Source organism: Wasmannia auropunctata, unplaced genomic scaffold, assembly GCF_000956235.1.
Source record: "Wasmannia auropunctata unplaced genomic scaffold, wasmannia.A_1.0 LD335939.1, whole genome shotgun sequence".
Classification (NCBI taxonomy): Eukaryota; Metazoa; Arthropoda; class Insecta; order Hymenoptera; family Formicidae; genus Wasmannia; species Wasmannia auropunctata.
In genome coordinates, this window is record NW_012026951.1 from 248,513 (window position 1) to 267,330 (window position 18,818).

Sequence of the window (18,818 nt, forward strand, 5' to 3'; positions counted from 1 at the left end):
TCAGAGATGGAGGAAGGGTGGGCAAACACTGTGTGGAGTGGAATGACGCGACAAGAGCGGGAAGGGGAGGGGGAGGAGGATGAAGAGGAGAGCGTACATGAAGAATATACGTGCGTTAGCGCGGATCCGGGAGAGACGAAGCTACCGTGCGATTTTATTTTTGTCACATTTCTGAGACGAAATCTCTGTCCTTGGCGCGTGCGGTTGTTTCCATTGTCATTACGTACGCTCCTTTCCCTCCTCATCTGCTCCTGGCTTTGCGGATTGTCTGCTGTATCGCGCACGCGGCGTATGATCGTGAGTGTATCCATCCGACAAAATGACGTTGGCTGCGATGCGGGTCGCTCACATGCGAAAGCAAAAATGCGCCCTCATGTCTCACATTTGATGCAAGCATCGTTTTATATCGTATTAATGTCATATTGATGAAGATTGGAATATCGTTGCGAAGACTCAAAGATCCCGATTTAAAATATCGTACAACATTAGATATTAAAGGGACACGATGTAAGATGAATATGAGAATTTTATAAGGCTTAATTTAGACGTTCCGATGATTCTTAAATTTCATCAATAAGTTTCTAGCTTCTTTTTAGATTCCTTTATATCCCGAGCTTTTACATGACAGAAATGTCTTAAAACGTGCAAGTTACTAAAGATCGAAAGAGATAAAGAAATAAATCTAATTCTAGATTGAATTTTAAATTTAAAAGAAATGTCAATCATTGTGCCTCGAACTTAGCGATTCGACTCCATGGTGTGTACACGTCTGCGCATTTCAGAGGAACTTCGAAGTAACGAAGTGGAATCTTGAGACGCTGAACGTAGCTAGGGGTGCCCTCGCATTGTGCGCCAGTCGGACGGAAGGAAGGTTTCACGACCTTGCAGCTTCGCGCGTCCTTTTAACGCCGGATGGGCACTTGAGCTTTCATGACCTTGCGCGCGTCCGCATTGTCCGGCCTTTCAGAGACGCGGCGGCGTCTTTCGCGCGATTAATTGGAGCGGTCCGTGTAAGGGTGTGTGCCGGGACGTTAAGTAGAACTCACGAAACGGCTGAATCACCTCCTGCGAGAAACTCGACGGCGCGGCGGCGGCGCCCAGGACGAAGACAATGACGCGGAAAATGGGGGTCTTTGTATGACGCTCTCAAAGGGGATTCACGCTCGTTGTGTCGGAGTGACGCGGGACATTAATCAAGATCATAAAGTTTGAGAAATTGTGATTCTCTTTCTCGAAAAAAAAAATTATCGGACATCCGTTTTCCCAGGCCGTTCGCCCCTTGCCGTTACGCTGAATCGAACGTTCGGTTCGATATCGATCGATATGGTAATCGAGGGTTAACGCTTATCGCACGGTGCAGCGCATGATGGCCGGGGCTCTCTCCGACGAATTCGGGAGATCAAAGCGATACTCGCGCCCGCGTGCGTATCCCGCGGGATCGTATTACGCGTCTGATCGTATTCGCTCTCGTGCTGCTCGAAATCGTGCATGCTCGCACGCGAATCCGCGCATTTGCGCCGGAAGAATTTGCATCGGCGCAGGGACGGCCTTGCTGACGGTGTTATCGCTGTAATTTCCATGGCACATGCTTTCTGGGATATATACATATCACCTCTCCCTCTGTGGGGCGGTAACGCATTCCATTTGCGTATCACTACCGTGCGGTTCGCTCAAGTGTTTCGCTCGCCCGTTGATGCTCGGAAAGGAGCACACCGCGATATACACAGCGGGGCGGGAGAGACGTAGGTACCTACAACGTACGAGCGCGCGCGTTCTGCAAGCTCCGTCCTGAATAAAAGATCATTTCGAGAATCAGCGCGTAGAGTCGCGCGGAGCCGCGCGGAGCCCGCGCCGCGCAGGATCGGGGCGAGACTGGTAGCAAAAATCGCGTATCGGATGCTGGTTAATTCATGGCAGCCCGGGGATCCCGCGGGATGGACGGGCAAAAAGAGAGCGGAGAGTGATAAAATACGTTTCGAGGTATACGGACTCCTGTCTCCCTGCGGCTTTCGCGTACGTGTATGTTGCATGCGCGTGTGCGCGCGTCTCTTTCTCTCGCTCTCTTTCCCCAACCGATTTTTTTGTCGACTACTTCGCGTTTAGTTCTGAGATATTTTGTCGGATACCGGAGAAAGATCTCGAGGATCGGGAAGCACTTGGGCGAGCATGTTGGACGAATTAAAGTTTAAAAGGCCGCCAGCGCCGCGACCTATGGATCCGACGGAAGTCGGGCTTGAAAGTTTTAGCTTGGCTTTGTCACCGCTTAACCCTGGATGAGTAATGCGACGGCATAATGGTGCTCGCGATAAGCAACTCATTTTAGAGCCTTCCGTGACGCTAAATCGACAACATTAATCTGAACCATTACTGTTCCTTCACTTCAGCAAGAAGCACTCATTGCGCGGTGTGAAAGAAACAGTTCTCCGATAATATTTAATATTTCTTTTTATCGGATTTTTACCGGATATTGATAAATTTGTTAGCGCTGTCAGTCACTGATTGTGAGAAATAATTGTTTTACTTACGGTGAAATCTGAATGACTTCCGTAAAAATGAGAATAACCAATCGATAAAATTGAATTTTTACGAAGACATGTGTCAAATTTGAAATGACTTCGTTTATATCTTTGAGAATCCTTTTCGATTGTCATGCATATCGAACGTCACGCTTCAAGAGCTGCTTTCATTCTTATGGCAAGCAATATCGCGAGTGAAGTAGTAATAACGCCAAGAAAAAAAATCGAGAAAAATACTGTCGTCACAGTTAGGTAGAATATCATAAACAAATTTACATTCTATATTTTTGCTGCAAATAATATCATTGATAAACTAATAAAACGTATAAAGTATAAACGTCAAATAAAAATTAATCTCAGCTTTAACAACACACGTAAAAAAGAAATAGGATTTCTCGATCGATGAAAGGAATGTATAACTACCGAATTAAATTTTTTTTCTTTAAAAATTTTAGAAGAATGTATTATCTATTTTTTAATTTTTGGCTTATATATAATATTCTCGTCAAGTAAAAATTGACGTAGCGTTGAAAAAGAATCTATAACTGGAAAGATTACGTAGGTGATGTCTGTATTTGATTAGCCTTATCATATCTTTTAATCATACTATTTTTCGAGACGAACGCGCGTTGATGAATAGCTATAATGATAGAACACTTACCGCATGCGCCCTTGTGCTTCAACCTAACGTTCTTCCTGTTCTCGCAGCCGGCCTGCTGCATCTGACAATGGTTCGTGTAGGTCACGTCGTCGGTGCCGCAGACAAGATTAGAAGTCAGGGGACAATCCGCAGGACACTGACACAAACCCTTGCCGTTTTCGGACACGACGCACGTCGCGCCGTAGGCGCAATAGGTCTCCTCGCAGGGTTCTGAAATGAGGGAGAAAGCACGTTCTTTTAATTTCCAACTCGCCAGACACGTACAGTATGGTCTCAAAGCGTTTTCAAAGCCAGCTCGACGACCAATCGTTCTCGAACTCTGTATTACGCTAATAATTTATTTAATTATTATTCCATTACCATCGGCGAATACTAGCTACCCTTTATCGCCCTGGTAATACATGTTTGAGAACAATTGTTTTAGATTAATTTTCAGACAAGATAGTTTCATAGAGAGTTACTCCGGTTAAAGTGAAGTGTGCTAGAGTTAAGCGGAAATTTAGTTCAGAGCTTAATTGTCAAGGTATTTAGGTTGAAAATTAATAAGTGATAGCGGATGATAACCGCGCCAGACATTTTGTTAAGCAAAATATCCTATATTATATTTTCTACAGTATATTCCCTACCGAGAATTTTGCTCATATCAGTATGTTGATAAAAATTATTTTTAAGATACAAGTAGAAATTATTTTTAAAATGTTTAATAATAATTTTGAAGTGACCTCTTTGTTACAAATTACGATGCTCCTATCTGGTGCCAAAAAGCCAGTCTTCCTTCGAGATCGTCTCTTCCTCCGCACGAAACTTCCGGTGAAGATGTGAAAATGATATTATTATGATAATCAGTCTACTTTTCATTCCCGATTAAAAATAATTCGCGTCCTTAATCCCTCGGAGTTCCGCCATTTAATCGACTTCGCGAAGCGTATCTCTCGCGGCTGAAAGTTAACAATAGACAACAACCTCTCGTACAATGGCGGCCTTTGAATAAATTGCAAGTCTGATACTGTCATTTCGTATTACCCTCCGCGTCGTTAATTATTAATTCCGGTTAAGTACCGACCTCTTTCTGTACACCGAACGTCGCGAAGAAAGCGGAAAACCGCAGCACTAAAATCATTAAGTCAGCCTGCAAGAAACGATTGCGAGCGAGAGGGATAAAATCCCAGCCGATGGAAAGTTTTACGATTTCTGTTTATCGCGGAGTAGCTACGGGCACGTATAGAGCCGCGTGTCTGTTACGCGAACGAGTTCCGAGCGCAGCGCGGGTCGGTTTTGCCCTAACACGCAACAAAAGTTCGCATTTTGTCTCCCAGCAGAGCCGTCACGAACCGACCGACCGTCCGATGGGAAAACGCCAATTACGGTGGAATTACTCGGCAAAAATAATTAGCAACCGCAGGTCTCCCGCGGGAATGAATAAATTCCTCTGCTCTTCCTCGCTTCCTCTTTTTATCCGAATCTTGAAGGGAACTCTCGCTCTCTCTCTCCACAATTTTTTGTCCCTCGTCTTTCATCGGCCAAATGTGACGCATTAATATATAAAACGACGTTCGGTCGTTTCCTTTCAGGAGAGAAAAGATGCCACCGACGAAAAAAAGCACGTTGTATAATTAAATTCGGTTTAGTTCATCATTCAGCTCGTTTGGAGCTCTTATCTTTCTTTCTCAGCCGCGTTCTCCTTCTTCAGCGTGTCTCTTCGACTTGTGTAAGCGCAATCAATTTTACGAAGAGAAGTTCGCTCGGGTAAGACGGACCCGCACGGGGGAGAAATCCCGCCGGATAATCCGTGCAGCGCGGTCATTAATATAGAGGACGAGTTGATCCCCGGCGAAAAAATCGCCAAGCGCGCCAGCCCACCCCCGAGGTTCGATAGCTTCCTTGCACGATGGCCGCCCCGGCACGGGCAGGAAGACGGCTTTCTTTCGCGCGCGTCCTTCCTCGCCACCGTACTTCTCCATTTTTCCGCCGTCCCACGTGAAACGGGATGCCGAACGACGTCGTCCGTGTGCCACGACCGAAAGAAAGCGATAAAGAGCCGTTTTTCGCAGCTCGATCCTCTTTCTTGCCACCGTTTCAGAATGGACGCGGCTGCGAGAACCCGTTCCCGCTTCCCCGCGCGCGAACCGCCGACGACCCGCGAATTTCCTTCGCTGGGAATCGCCTCTCATTAGGATTCCTTTTTCTATTTGCACGTTCCGCCCGAGAGAGAACGTCCTTCGAGACGTTCGTCGGAAAAGCATTTTAACGTTCGAACTGTAATGTATCCTCGTTTCCTTTTCGACTGAAGCAGATCTTCGAATTCCTTCGAGTGTTCCACCGGTCTTAATAAGAATCCCATGCAGAATTGAAATCCGTATTATACAAACTGTGACAATTAATCCTTTATAGTTTAGTAAAAAGATTTAATTTAAAAAAGATTTAAATATTTAAAAGTAAACAAAATCGTATAGTTAACTGTAACAAAGTTCCAATCCCACTTTGTGAGTTAAGATGGAACATGGGAGATATACGTTAGAAACTACATGTAATTGTGGCTGATATAAATAGGGTACAGCGGGGTAATTTGAATAGTGGGGTAATTTGGATGAACAGTAAGCATTTGCAAGAATTTTGGAAAAATAAAAGATTTTAAGATACATTTTATTAGATCATTGTTCTAATGTATCTTAAAATCTCTTATTTTTCTGAAATTCTTGCAAATACTTACTGTTATCCAAATTACCCCACTATTCAAATTACCCCGCTGTATCTTACATTGTAATATGACACTATAATATTACTATAATATTCATTACAAACGCTATATTCTCAATTCACTTTTATTAGCAAAACAACTATTTCGAGACAAACACGGGTTTAATTATATTCTTCATCAAATAATGCCGTCTCGAGAATGTAAATATAGTGAAATTAAATATGCAATATTACACAAAAACTTGAACGGAGCGTCTAAGAAGAATCGTAAAAGTTTAATTAGTTTTGTGCGAATATTTGATTTTAAATTCGACAAAGAATTTTATACTAGGAAAATATATACATATATGCTCTTTTTTCTCTACTTATTAAATATATTTTATTTGTCAAATGAATCGATAACGTTACGTTATCTTAGAAAAATAGCGAATTCTTGCTTTCTCTTTCATGGAGAAAGAATCCACGGGGTCGTTTTTAATGAATACATCATAGAACGGAATTTTCAGCTTTACTGACTTTGCAATTTTACAACTGCTTGTTGCGAGCGCGGATTGATGCGCGCTTCGCAGTTCGCGCCGTGTAACGCGACTGACTCTTGATGCGTTTCGAACGAAATTATATCCGGCCCGATGGCGCCGCCGCTTCCGTCGACTATTGTTTACAGCGAGAGCCATCCCGTTCATTCGCGGAGCGTCGACGTGATTTTTGGCGGTCGGCGACAACAGCCATTTATACGATCTTTGTGAGGGTTGGCGTGCTATAAACAAAACCAAAAAGGGCGCGGGCCCGGATATGACACAGGACACGGTTATTTTCCCGCAATGTGGAAAATGTGACGGGTCCGCTATCCGTGACTTGGACGGGTTTAGCTCTCTCGCGCGAATTTTCAATAAAAATATCTTCCGGTCCGTTTGCATCGCGAGTACCGAATTTTGTAAATTTCCGGCGTGGAATGGCGCGAATTGAATTTTCGCATGTATCACGAAAATTTTAAAGCTACATTTAAGAAAAGGGATTTGTTTCAATCTAAACATAACATAAATGTGACAATAAATAGTTCTAATTAGTATTAATGATTATTTCAGTATGCCAGGTGTATAACAGATTGATCCGTTTCTTGATTCACTATATTTTATCTAAAAAGATATATGAATAAATCAAATATTAGATAAAGATTTAAGCATATTGTAGACGCTTGGCTATGATATTTCTTTTAGAAAAATATTATTATGCTCGAAAGCTTGAATATTGGTGAGCAACTAAACATTTTACAAATCGATTTCATCTACATAAAAACGTCGCGGACGGATCTCTATTTTTTTCCTTCTCTACACGATGTATGTCAATAAAGTTTATTGTGCCCGACTGTTAGGTCGGCATGTTTATCCGTGTTCGACAAACGGCTTGCGTTGAGGCAGAATTTTCCAACAAATTTATCCACAACGAGAAACGATCAGCAATCAATGTTTGCTTTACTGCGGTACGGCTAATTACGGTTTTCAGAGAAAGCCGTTTGCGGCAATAGAGAAAATTTAAACCCAAAATAAATAAATATAAATAAACCGTAAAAGTTTAAAGTCAATCTTTGTTGTATTTTAAAACAATTATTTAATTTAATGTTTAATATGAAATGTTAAATAATCATCAAACACATCACTACTTTTCTCTCTCTCTCTCTCTCTCTTCGTTTTTTTTCTCGAGATATATTTTTCTAATAAAATAAGATATGAATGAGTATATACGTATCTCACTAAAAAAAAGAAAGTAAGATATCAAAAATTTAAATTCAGATTCGTTTTGCAAGTAAACCAATTTCGCCAGAAATCGTTTCGCTTAACCAAAATCGCCGTGCAACGTTGCGTAAATCTGCACATAGATCCGCGCATGATTCATCGTGCGACAATTTGTCGTTAGTCGTAATGCGAAAAACTCTCGTGTCCATCACGAGTAATTTATCGTATTGCTCTATCGGGAATTCAATCATTCGGAAAGACATCGGTAGTAAATACGTACAAATTCCGCGCGTAAAAAACACACCGTGTCATAAAACCTGCTTGTGTAACGTGGATCAGTTTGATCCGATTACAGTCTCAAATGTGAATTTTAAACACCTATACATATATCTACGTTCTACCTGTCGAAAATAGAAAACGAAGAAAAATTTACGGAGTATATGTCAATTTGTATGACTTTTCAATTTTTAAGTGATAAATAAAATCAACGTTGTTTACAATAATTTTCATTTTTAGATCATTTTTTTTATCTCGGGTTATAAAACATGTCTCATTATGTCGCGTGAAAGCGACGTAATGCAATTTCACAAAGTGACATTTGCAATTTTATAAATGATATTTTAAACGGTAAATATTATAAAGATATTTAGGTCAGTACAATAGGGGCAAATGTAGATGTCCGTGCGACATAATATTCGTAGCGCATAATTATTACGCGCGCGAATATAACATTCTCGTACCATATACATTTACTTAATCACTAATATTAGTTTCCACTGTTATTATATTTACGTCCTTTTCAGCTAAACGTTCACCGCAGTTCTTGAATATTTCGTATTCATTAATCTTGTCTCTTTATAGTCGTCAATTTTGTATCAACGATTTAAAACTCGATATTAAAACGTGCAAATTATTCAGCATGGAAAATAATAAAGAATTCAAGAAAATCAAACCGAGATGATAAATCTTCCGTTTCAAAATTGCCTGTATTAACATTATCGGAAGAATTATATCGTAGTTATTTAGCGTGCGGAGATTGCATATAAATAAATCTTCAATTTGAAATTTCTTATTCAAATATTTGGATTTTATTTAAAGTCTGAAATAGGTATTAACTTAGATGTTTAAATTCTCTTATTATACTTTAATCTTTAATGATATCTTTGATTGTAACTTATCTTGTTTCGCAATAAATGCTGCAGATAATGTTGGCCGCGTTTTCAAGCAATGTACTCGCCATACACTCGTCCCGCGTCGACAACGCAAACGAGACATCTCTGTTTTTCTAGTCATTTAATGCGGAATGATGGAGATGGACGGAGCGTGAGAAGAAAGTCGGCGCGCGCGTCACGTCGCCTCCCGGGATAAAATGCCGGTTGCGAGTAATTAATCCCGGCTGTGCCAGTCCCGCGGGGACGACGAAGACGGATCAGGGGTAGGCGAGAACGGCGGGCCTTAATTGCGGCGCGAATGGAACTCTTTTCCGCGAATGGGCCGAGAAATGTTTCCCGTCCCTCTCCCCTATCGCGCTAGCGATATGAACACATTGCGGACGTCGTGACGTCCGGCCGCGACCCGTGATTAATGCCTCGCCTTCGTTTACCGCGCGATCGGATCGTCGGTATAATTAATTAATCGCCCTCGCCGCGCTGTTCACGCCCGCGTTCTCCGAGTCCCTGCAGGCACAACAATGTGAATCGCGCGTGTATAAGTAAAGGGAGTCCTCTTATCGCCGAGACGCGATCCCGCATTGGGTCGCTCGGCTTATCAGCGTCGTGTTATATCGGATCGGCGCCACGATTAATTTCGTTGGGCGAGTCGTCCGCGCCAATCTGATCCGCTCTCGCGGTGCGATTAATTAACCGCGCTCGCGCGGGTTCTCGCTCTGCCAAGCGAATTCGTTCGTCGCGCCGAGACATGAAGTTTCTTAAATAGAATACACGCGCGAAGACGAGTTCTGCACAAGACATGACAATGCTTTTGTCGTATATTTGTCTAGAAGTAACAGAATGGGGGTAGAATGGTTAGCCCATCAGATGTTAACCTGCACCTGTATTCGCATTGGAAATACTGAACTATTTTAAAGCTTTTCACAGCGTATTCTTTTGGCGTTTGTGGCGCGTGAAACCCGCACACATTTAACGGAAAGTTGAAAACAACCTCGTTCGTATCGTAATTTATTTTCACAAACCACACTGCTTTTAATAACGCAATTCAATTCGCGATAGCAGATAATTACCGTAATCAAATCGTTAATATATATTATCGAATCAACTATATATGTATAATATAAGAGAATATTCTGTCGATGCACATATTAAAAGAACTTTATTTTAAAAAGAATTTAACCTAAATTCTGATAAAAAGATTTATAGAAATTATTAACGCGCGAGCAGCGATGAGAGAGAAGTCTGCATGTTAAACTCTATTAAAATTTACCTTCCGTGTAAATCTAGAGCCCTAGAGCGTATTTTCCTCCTTCATATTCTCAGCTCCATATTTTCATGCATCGCGTATTTTTCGCGCAACCCTTCGGTTCGCTCGACCGCCGCTCGATTCCCGCAAGCTTATCGCCGCCGCGAGATCTGGCTTCTTCTGAGCGTAGATATCCCGGTATAAGGAACGTGGTTTAGCTCCTTTCTTACCTCGTACACCGACGCAATCGCGCCCCGGCGCACGCCGTATTTCACGCAGTTTATAACAGTAGAGCGCGAAATAGCATCCCGTCGCGTTACGGTAAACAGGTGCGCGCGTTAAGTAGTTACCCATAGTCAGCCAGCCGCCGCGCCGCGCCGCGCCGCGCCGCGCCGTCGGATCCGCAGTGGTAAGGGTCAACAGCCCGGGCGCATCTAACACTTCGGAGCCCTCCCATCGCGCCGCGATTCCGAGCCGCCCTGTTCCGTCCTAATCTGCGCGAGAAATCGCGGTGTTCATTGTCACTGTGTTATTTATATCGATCGGCTCCGACCGGCCGCAAGCCTCAGATTTCTGCTCCTTTCAGCGCTGGATAGTGATAGATATATCATTTTAAATATACAACAAAAGCCTCGAATTGCTTCAATTATTATTCAAAATAGGAAATTCTTAAAAATCTTGAAAGTCTTGACTATTTAAATAAATTTGAAAATCTTAAATATCCAGAAAATCTCTCTTCAAGCGCACATTAGGCGATTTATATTTTACGTTAGACTTTAGAGAACAGAATTCTTTATTTATAATTTCATGTGTGTCATATAATAAGAAAAAGTTTAAAAAATATGTTATATATATACGTAAAATATAAATCATCTACTGTGAGCTTGAAGAGAGATTTTCTGAATATTTAAGATTTTTAAATATATATATACATATATATGTGTGTGTGTGTGTGTGTGTGTGTGTGTGTGTGTGTGTGTGTGTGTGTGTGTGTGTGTGTATTAAAATATACATTTAAAAATATGATAAAATTACGAATAGAATTCTATTTGAAATTTGTCGCAAATAATAAGATGTCTAAAGCAGATATTTAAAGTAAATATTTTCAAGAATTTCTAGACATTTAATTTTAATCTTTTAAGATTAAAAAATATCCAGTTTTTTAAATAATATTTGAACATGAACCTTTATAGGACTGAATTGCTTAAAAAGATTTAAAAGAAGAATTTATTCGTTCCTCATTTATGTTAGAAATTTGTCTATTATTGTTATTGTTATTTACCAGAAATCTTTTATAGATTTCTTGATATTTTTTCAATTTCAATTCTTCGATGTTTCTTTTTAAGAGAAAAAACATAGAAGAGACAGTTACAATATCCGCGCGGGTTAACTTTGAAATAATATTCTATTAATTAAGATAATATTTCAAAGTCAATTAAAACTTTTGTTTAATTATAAATCTTGATAACTATTATTACTTCAATAATCATCCGCTATTATACGCGCGCTGTTTGTCTATGTATGTTATACCGTATATATTACGCCATTGTACGCCGCGCAGTCTATTGACGTAACGATAATAACACACTTCCTTTAATTTTGTATCATCGTACAGTCATACGTAATTCATGGCTACGAGCTGCAAGCAATTGTGACATTTATTGTGACGTGTTATTTACAGTAATGTTACATCAAACGTAGCGTTATGTTGTCCAGATTGTGGCAACCGTTGATAAAACTGGTGCGCATTTCGCTCGCGATAGCGATTCATCCATTCGGAATTCGTCACTGGACTTTATTCGCGGAATTGCGAGTTTCATCATAAGCGGCTGAAATGCAGATAAAAGCTCGTCGAGTATTGAAAAGGCCAATAATTATTTGCTCATTACTCGTTGCGCTTTTGTGTGCAAATTAATATGAGGATACGTGGCGCGCGATGGTTTATGCAAGGCAAGGGAAAGTTATTTTGTGAGTCGAAAATTTATCATTTAATCGGCATGTCAATCTTTCATGCGAAATAAATCTTATAAATAAACCTTAATGCAATTAAAACAGTTTGATAACGCTTTTCTTCTAATAAATTCTTGTAGAATATTTTATCATATAAAAAAAGAATATGGTATTATTATAACAGATACATTAATTGCCATAAATTTTTTAACAAAATGCAAAATTTATGCAACAGAAACGAAAATGATGTAAATATTTAAATCGTTTATTGCGAATTATTTATTAAAATTATTCCTACATGTATTTTTCTCAATAAAAATTTTTTGTTGATGAACAGAACATCCGTCTTGTTCCCTCAAACGCCAGAACAACGTGTAGAATTGCGAGATGGGCCGGAGATATCCGCGGAAACGAGCTCATTCGGCAATCGACGCCCTTAACTTCGACCATTATCTGTACGATACGGCCACCTCGAACACAACCGTTTACGATCGCTTTAACCGTCTGGTTATATTCGTGTATTCCTGCCCGGAAGTGGGTAGTCGCATCGCGATAAGGAAAGAAGAGATAACGCGACCGAGGAATACTTTCCGGAGGCACCCTTTAAGCAGAGATTTCGACGCTCGATTGTCGTTTCGAGGGACGATCGCAAGTGAATAAGAGCGTTCACGACTATATATGCACACGCAATCATTGCCAGCATTTGCAAATCAATTAAACCTCGTCGTCGGAACTTCTCTATTTTTTTTTTTGTTAATAATTCAGACATCGATTTCAACATCTCGATATCGAGGGAGTTCGTTCTTTTCAGATACTCCGCGACATACTCTCGAGACATCCCGCATATATTACAGGTGGCGCATTTAATATATCCAACAAATACCCGGCGTCATCGATGCGCAATAAAATATCCGCCGTCGCGAAATATTGAAAGCTCGTGTCGCATGTAAAGCGAGAGAGGGGAGAGAGACGTATCGAATAATACGGCGAATTTCTCTCGAAACGATTTCATTTTAAACGATGACTCGCCCATCCGTCCGAATTCGGAATCTCGGATTTTCCGACGGAGCCGAAAAGCGGCTAGGCGAAGGGGAGGGACGAGGGGAGGGGGCAGAGGGAGAAGGGAGCGAGAGGCGGACGACGGTCGTCGACATACCCGAGGAAAGAAAGGCGGCCCTTCCCTCTGCCGACTTTCGTATGCGAAACGGGTTCACGGGAAGTTCTCCCCTCCCCCCCACGGGGGAGAGAGACGCGGTCGGCGAACGTTATTAATACCTTTCGCGTGTAATCCGTCAACAAGTCTCCCCAGCGGTGTCGAGTAACAAAAAGCTCGGGGGGTTTCTGTGAAAAGCACGGACGGTCAGTCACGCTGGCGCGTTATCGAGGGGGGGATATAAATGCGCGAGTCTATCGATTTCGTGTCCGACTTCTCGCGGGGCGCGTTGTCAAACGAAGCGGAGTTGCCTCGTAAGCGGGGACGAAGGGCCGGGCATCTCCGTGGCTTGTAAAGGGCCGGCTGTAAATTACATTTTGACATCATGACGCGGGTATATCGGGATGCGTCAGGTGAGCTGCCGATGCGAGCGGCCGATGTTACGAAATTGGAAGCTGCCGGGGAAAGGGCTGATAGTCTGCTGTACTAAAGTGCGAGGCGTCATACCTCGTTTAATTAGCCCCTCAATTAGGCGCTTCTTTCTTTCGTGACGTAACTCGAGCATTTTATGTAAGCTCTTTGAGCGAACAAAGATTCGTAGGCAATGAGTATTTATATATATGCAATATGTCTCTGACACGTCGGGTAATTTCAAATAATCGAGATGAATTCTGTTGATGGCACTTTGACGAAAGCCAACATTTTAAAATTAAGCTGAGCGGACGCAGATGCCAATTGAATCCATAAGGAATATCTTTCTTCAATTTCCGGTTTGTTATCTCTGAGATTATTATTATCCGATCATTGAAAAGTCAAATATGACGTAATCATATAGACTTCCTAAAAATAGCAAGCGAATGTACATACATACTTGGTTATAGTTCACAGGCTTGGATTAATGCGTTAAATTAACGAATTAATGTGTGCGTTGCGTAATCATATATGCATAAAAAATAAAAAACAAAACGTATTAAACGTATTAAAAAAAAAAGCGTATTTATATTACATTGATCATATAAATTCCATATTTCCGTATTATTATTGAACAGAATTGTTTATAATCCTTTTTATAGCATAACTTATAGCCATGCGCCTTTAGTAAAAAAAATCTATAGTTATACTTCTAATTAAAACTACGAAAATAGTTCGCGTGCTTGTGTAAAAGTGCCGGTATTTGCCATTTAATTAATGTTAGAGTCGTGAAATTTAATCATACATTCTTTTGCCGAAACTATGCTCCTATCTATATTTTGATAATTACTCTCGCAAAACGAATTTTCTGTGTTTCCGATATTTTTCCTCACTTCTCTCGTAAGTAGAACGCCTGATAGAGGACGGAGAAAATATCGCTTGGACATGAATGAGGAATACCGTCGGAAAACTTATAAGCGACAATATAAGATAATGGCTGTTTTCTGTCCCGTTATTTATCGAGAACTTATCAGCGAAAGCTATTTAATTGATCGCATAAATCAATGGAAAGCGCAGAATAGCCGAATAAACAAGTGTGCAAGTAAATAAATGCGCGAGGTATCGTAGCGTTTAATTACCACGAAACGAGCCATCTGCTATCATTAATAATTAATTAATTGTCATCATTATATGCAAACGATTAATTGATAATTGCCGGAATAATTTATGTACACGCCACTAATTAGTCTACTCTGGACGCTGTTCATTCCAACTGTCGATAATGCAACAACAATTGTCATTATTATGAAATAACGCCAAGTTATGATAAGTTAATTATATATACTTGCCCTATTCATTGCCTTGCTTAATTTAATGCATTTCATGAGAGGTTGATTTTCTCTTCATTTGCGGAAACTTTTTCTATATTTCGAATTAGAAACGCAGATAGCGTTTCTATCCAAATGTGTGCATTTATTCATAACAAAGCGTTATATTTTAATTCATTAAATTCAGAGAGAGCCATAAATTCATGAATCATTAAATGTCACAAGCATATGAATTTGCAACTTGTATTGTCGCACATTGCTATATGCATTGTAAATCATAGCTCAAAATATTAAAAGGATATGAACACTGAAAGTGATACAAATCCTAGCTATGAAAAATAAGCTTTAAAGACATAATACAAAGATCAATTTTGAAAATAACTCTACAATTGAAAGCAATAATTCTCGATCGACTTGCTCATTAAGTCGAGCAATCATTATTACTTATTGTGTTGGGTCGCTGTAGAACTTTCTTAGATAGCTTCTAAGAAGAGCGTTCGTCAAGTCCAACCATGTTACAAAGCATATATAGGTTATATAATTTCTACTCTACCTTTGTTAACGTAATCGATTCATTCCGGCCGGTCATCCTCCCCCCGTGATTCGAAGTGAAGAAGATATAATTACGCGGTCAACTCACCGAACGGAGAACGGGTTGGGAGCGGATACGAGCAGTGTGTGCGGTTGCCGGGATGGGGGCACGAGAGGAGAATATAACCCAATTAACGGCAGTCGAACGCTCAAGTTGTTTGAATATATATACAGTCACGAAGGGTTCGCGGTAGCCCTAGAGTAAATAAGCGATCACGCGCGAGAGAGTGGGTCCATACCCTTTTATTTCCCCCGATAGAGGAGGCTTACCAACTAATTATCCCTCCTTGACTTCCCGCCCTCTTCGCCAACAGTAACCCGCGGCCCTTCGCTAACCCAGATCCTAATTTCAGTATCTTCTCCGAACCCTCTCGCCGTTCACCTTTCCATCTCAAAGAACTCGATTTCATTGATCAAATAACGCCGCGATGAGGAAATTTGCACCACTGAGAAGAGATTTTTTTTTTCGAATTTGACGACCCACTGTTTATCACTGTTACTCATATCATCTCGAAATTTCCGCAGTATTTTGTGTTTTCATTTAAATGGGACTATTTTCGGCACGACATGAATATTGAAAAAAAATTCCAACTTTTCAGAAAATGCCAATAAACGATAATAGAGTGAAAAAAAGCAGATTTTATCGAAATTAAATAAAATTCCTGATTTCTCACTTTCCTCGCTTGCAATTCGGAAACTTATATAAACTGTCAGCTGTTTAATAATTACTTTTATCGATAATGATTAGAAGAAGATTAAAACAGTGTTGGAGTAAAGGCATGCTTAACGACTCCACAGATTTATTTAGCTCGTTAAAAATGTATGAACCGATGGGCAGATTAGCTTCTTTCTAAGAACGTAATTTTATGTATGCTACGATATTACCCTCTCGTCCACGCTATCATAAAGTTATATCGATTCACGACTGGGCGGAGTTTAATGTCAGTGTTATGAGTAGCAGTACAAATCTTCTGTTTTATGGCCGACATGGCTGACGGGAATAAATGAGGATTTCAAACGTAGGAAAGATTTAACGATAGCGCGGTAAGAAGAGGGGCAGCCGTATCAGAAATCTGAACGTCAGCGTTCCTTCGCTACTACGCTTTTTTTTCACACAATGTGTACTTTAAAGCGATAAAAGAAAAGTGGCGAGCGGCAGGGGAAGAGAGTGGGGAAAGCAGTAAAGAAAAGTTACCAATTGGTTGCAAAAATGAATCTGTTATCTAACAACATTATCGGTTTATTGTTTACGAACTTGTAGTTAATTAAACGTAAAATAAATTCCAGTTGACAATTTCTGCAAATTTCTTGGCTAATTTAAAATCAATACACGACAGGCTTGAACGGGAAACGATTTTGCGTCTTGTAATAGATATCCAGTAATAGATTTCACTTGCTCACTTACTCTCCCTCATTCGGGCGCATCGGATACCCATCCGGATTAGTCGGCAACGGTGACGCTATACGACGCTAATCTACGTGCGCCAGGTTGTCTGGTTTGACCCGGCTGTCGCTATCCACGTGACACGTCATGATATGATACGACGACGCCTCGGTCCAATCCGGTATTACGCGATACGGAAGGATCGTTATAGGAACTTGGCGGCGCGACTAATTACCAATTCGATCGGTTCTGTAAGTCGGGTTGTATTGTTAAGGGATACCTCGCGCATGGTTAGCCCCCTATTGTTTCCAATCCTGCTGCAACGTTATGCAATGTTATGCAAACGAGCAGGAGGAAGGAGATTGTAATATGTATTTGTAACGCGAGGATCCGATAGCTTATTATATAGAACAGCGAAAAGATTCTCAATTGCGATTAGAATCAATCGAACTGACAGTCGCATTAAATAGCGATGAATGGTGGCAGAAATAATGTATGTTTTGTACATAACGTCTGCAGAATTTCGGGTGACGAATTTTGACAGTGTTGTTGTTGCGCGACAAATAAGAAAACAACGTTTTCCACGTCGAAAGTAGCTCTAGATTGAGCGGGCTTAAATGCCGCGTTCGCCACCGATGAGCGAGCTTAAAGCGTTAACGCGCTTTGGAAGAGAATAGGGAAGTTAAAACAGTCTTTCCTCTTTCCCTTCTCCTCCCCGGCGGGCGGTTAAGCTGATGAATCGCGCAAAAATCACGAGCCCGCGAGAATCGACACGTGGAAGCCTTTCAAGCATTGGCGGTCCATTCGGTCATTGAGCTTCTCACCCTCGAAGCGGCGCGGCGATGGTTATGGGTCAAGCCTCCGTAGGTTAGGGTAGGTCAGCTCAGGTCGATCGTGTACGTCTAGCCTGGCGTTTTACGGCGATGACGGCGCGGCGTGACACGCTGGCAGCCTAGCGTGGAGGGTGCGAGCAATTTAACCGCAACCTTCTCATCCCCTGCAATTATAATGCTAAATCCGCCTACGCGGCTTTACGTTTAATTGTCGGGTGACTTTCTTCGCCCCCAAATTGCTCGTCGCGTAGCCGTCGCTGAACCGCGTGCTATGTATTTCACATTCACCGGTAATTATTTCTGTATATTTCTTAATATTTCTCGGCAGACGGCAAAAGAAAAAAAAGACTGGTTTGCGTGACTAGTTATAAAGAAAAAAATTTTATAAAAAGCTTATTGTATTCTATTAAACTTTCATTGTTATCGCGGTATTAAATAAAGAAAAAACTTTCATAAGTCACTTATAACTTAACAAATTAAAAGTTATGAAAATATGTATGCAAATACACATATTTAATCCGTGAAGATCATTGAAAGCACGCGACAGACCTACTCCGTATGCGTTATTTAAAACTTTCGAGTGTTGTGAAGTAGATTATCTCCCGGAGGAAGATTATGTCGTTTCTCATCCCGCTCGTCGTATCTGAAATGCACGCGAAGGTATAATAAGAGCGGTAGAAAAAGCGGTAAGAAACGAGAACGATGAAAGCTTTCCAATCACGGCCGAGAAGCCCCGGGAAACAAGAAACGTCACAACACCGTGAACTTTTGGCTCGCTTTATTTCCGACGAGAAAAATGTTTCCGCGGCACGATGCGCGGCCCCTCACGAAGAAAAGGAGCAATTTATTTCGATATTTCAAGCCCCTCTTGCTTTGATCCATCCTAAGGAAATGGAACTCCCGCGAGAGTAGCTGCGCACTTAATTTGGCTGCGTCGCTCGTGAATAAAAGCTCGATTCTCCCTGAATTATGAGCGTCGCTATTTTTCGTGTGTACTACATATCATACTTTTCGCTGCTATTACAATAGTTTTAATCCATCTTCGATAGTTCTTACAGAATTTTTATCACTTTCAATTTCTTCTCGTTAAACTCTAAATTAGATTTCGTTTTATCCTTCAATCTTCTGATTCCCTTTTATTTATAA

The 18,818-nt window shown here is 41.0% G+C and overlaps 1 protein-coding gene across 1 annotated transcript in view; it reads right to left on the minus strand.

Moving 5' to 3' along the window:
• Positions 1 to 16,870, minus strand: part of LOC105455105 (agrin-like) — a 143,309-nt gene extending 126,439 nt beyond the window's left edge. Inside the window, exons 1-2 of the mRNA XM_011698162.1 lie at positions 16,861 to 16,870; positions 3,178 to 3,387 (exon numbers count right to left, since the gene is read on the minus strand). Coding sequence (XP_011696464.1) covers positions 3,178 to 3,387; positions 16,861 to 16,870 — 220 coding nt within the window. The remainder of the gene's footprint in view (positions 1 to 3,177; positions 3,388 to 16,860) is intronic.
• Positions 16,871 to 18,818: the final 1,948 nt, after the last annotated feature.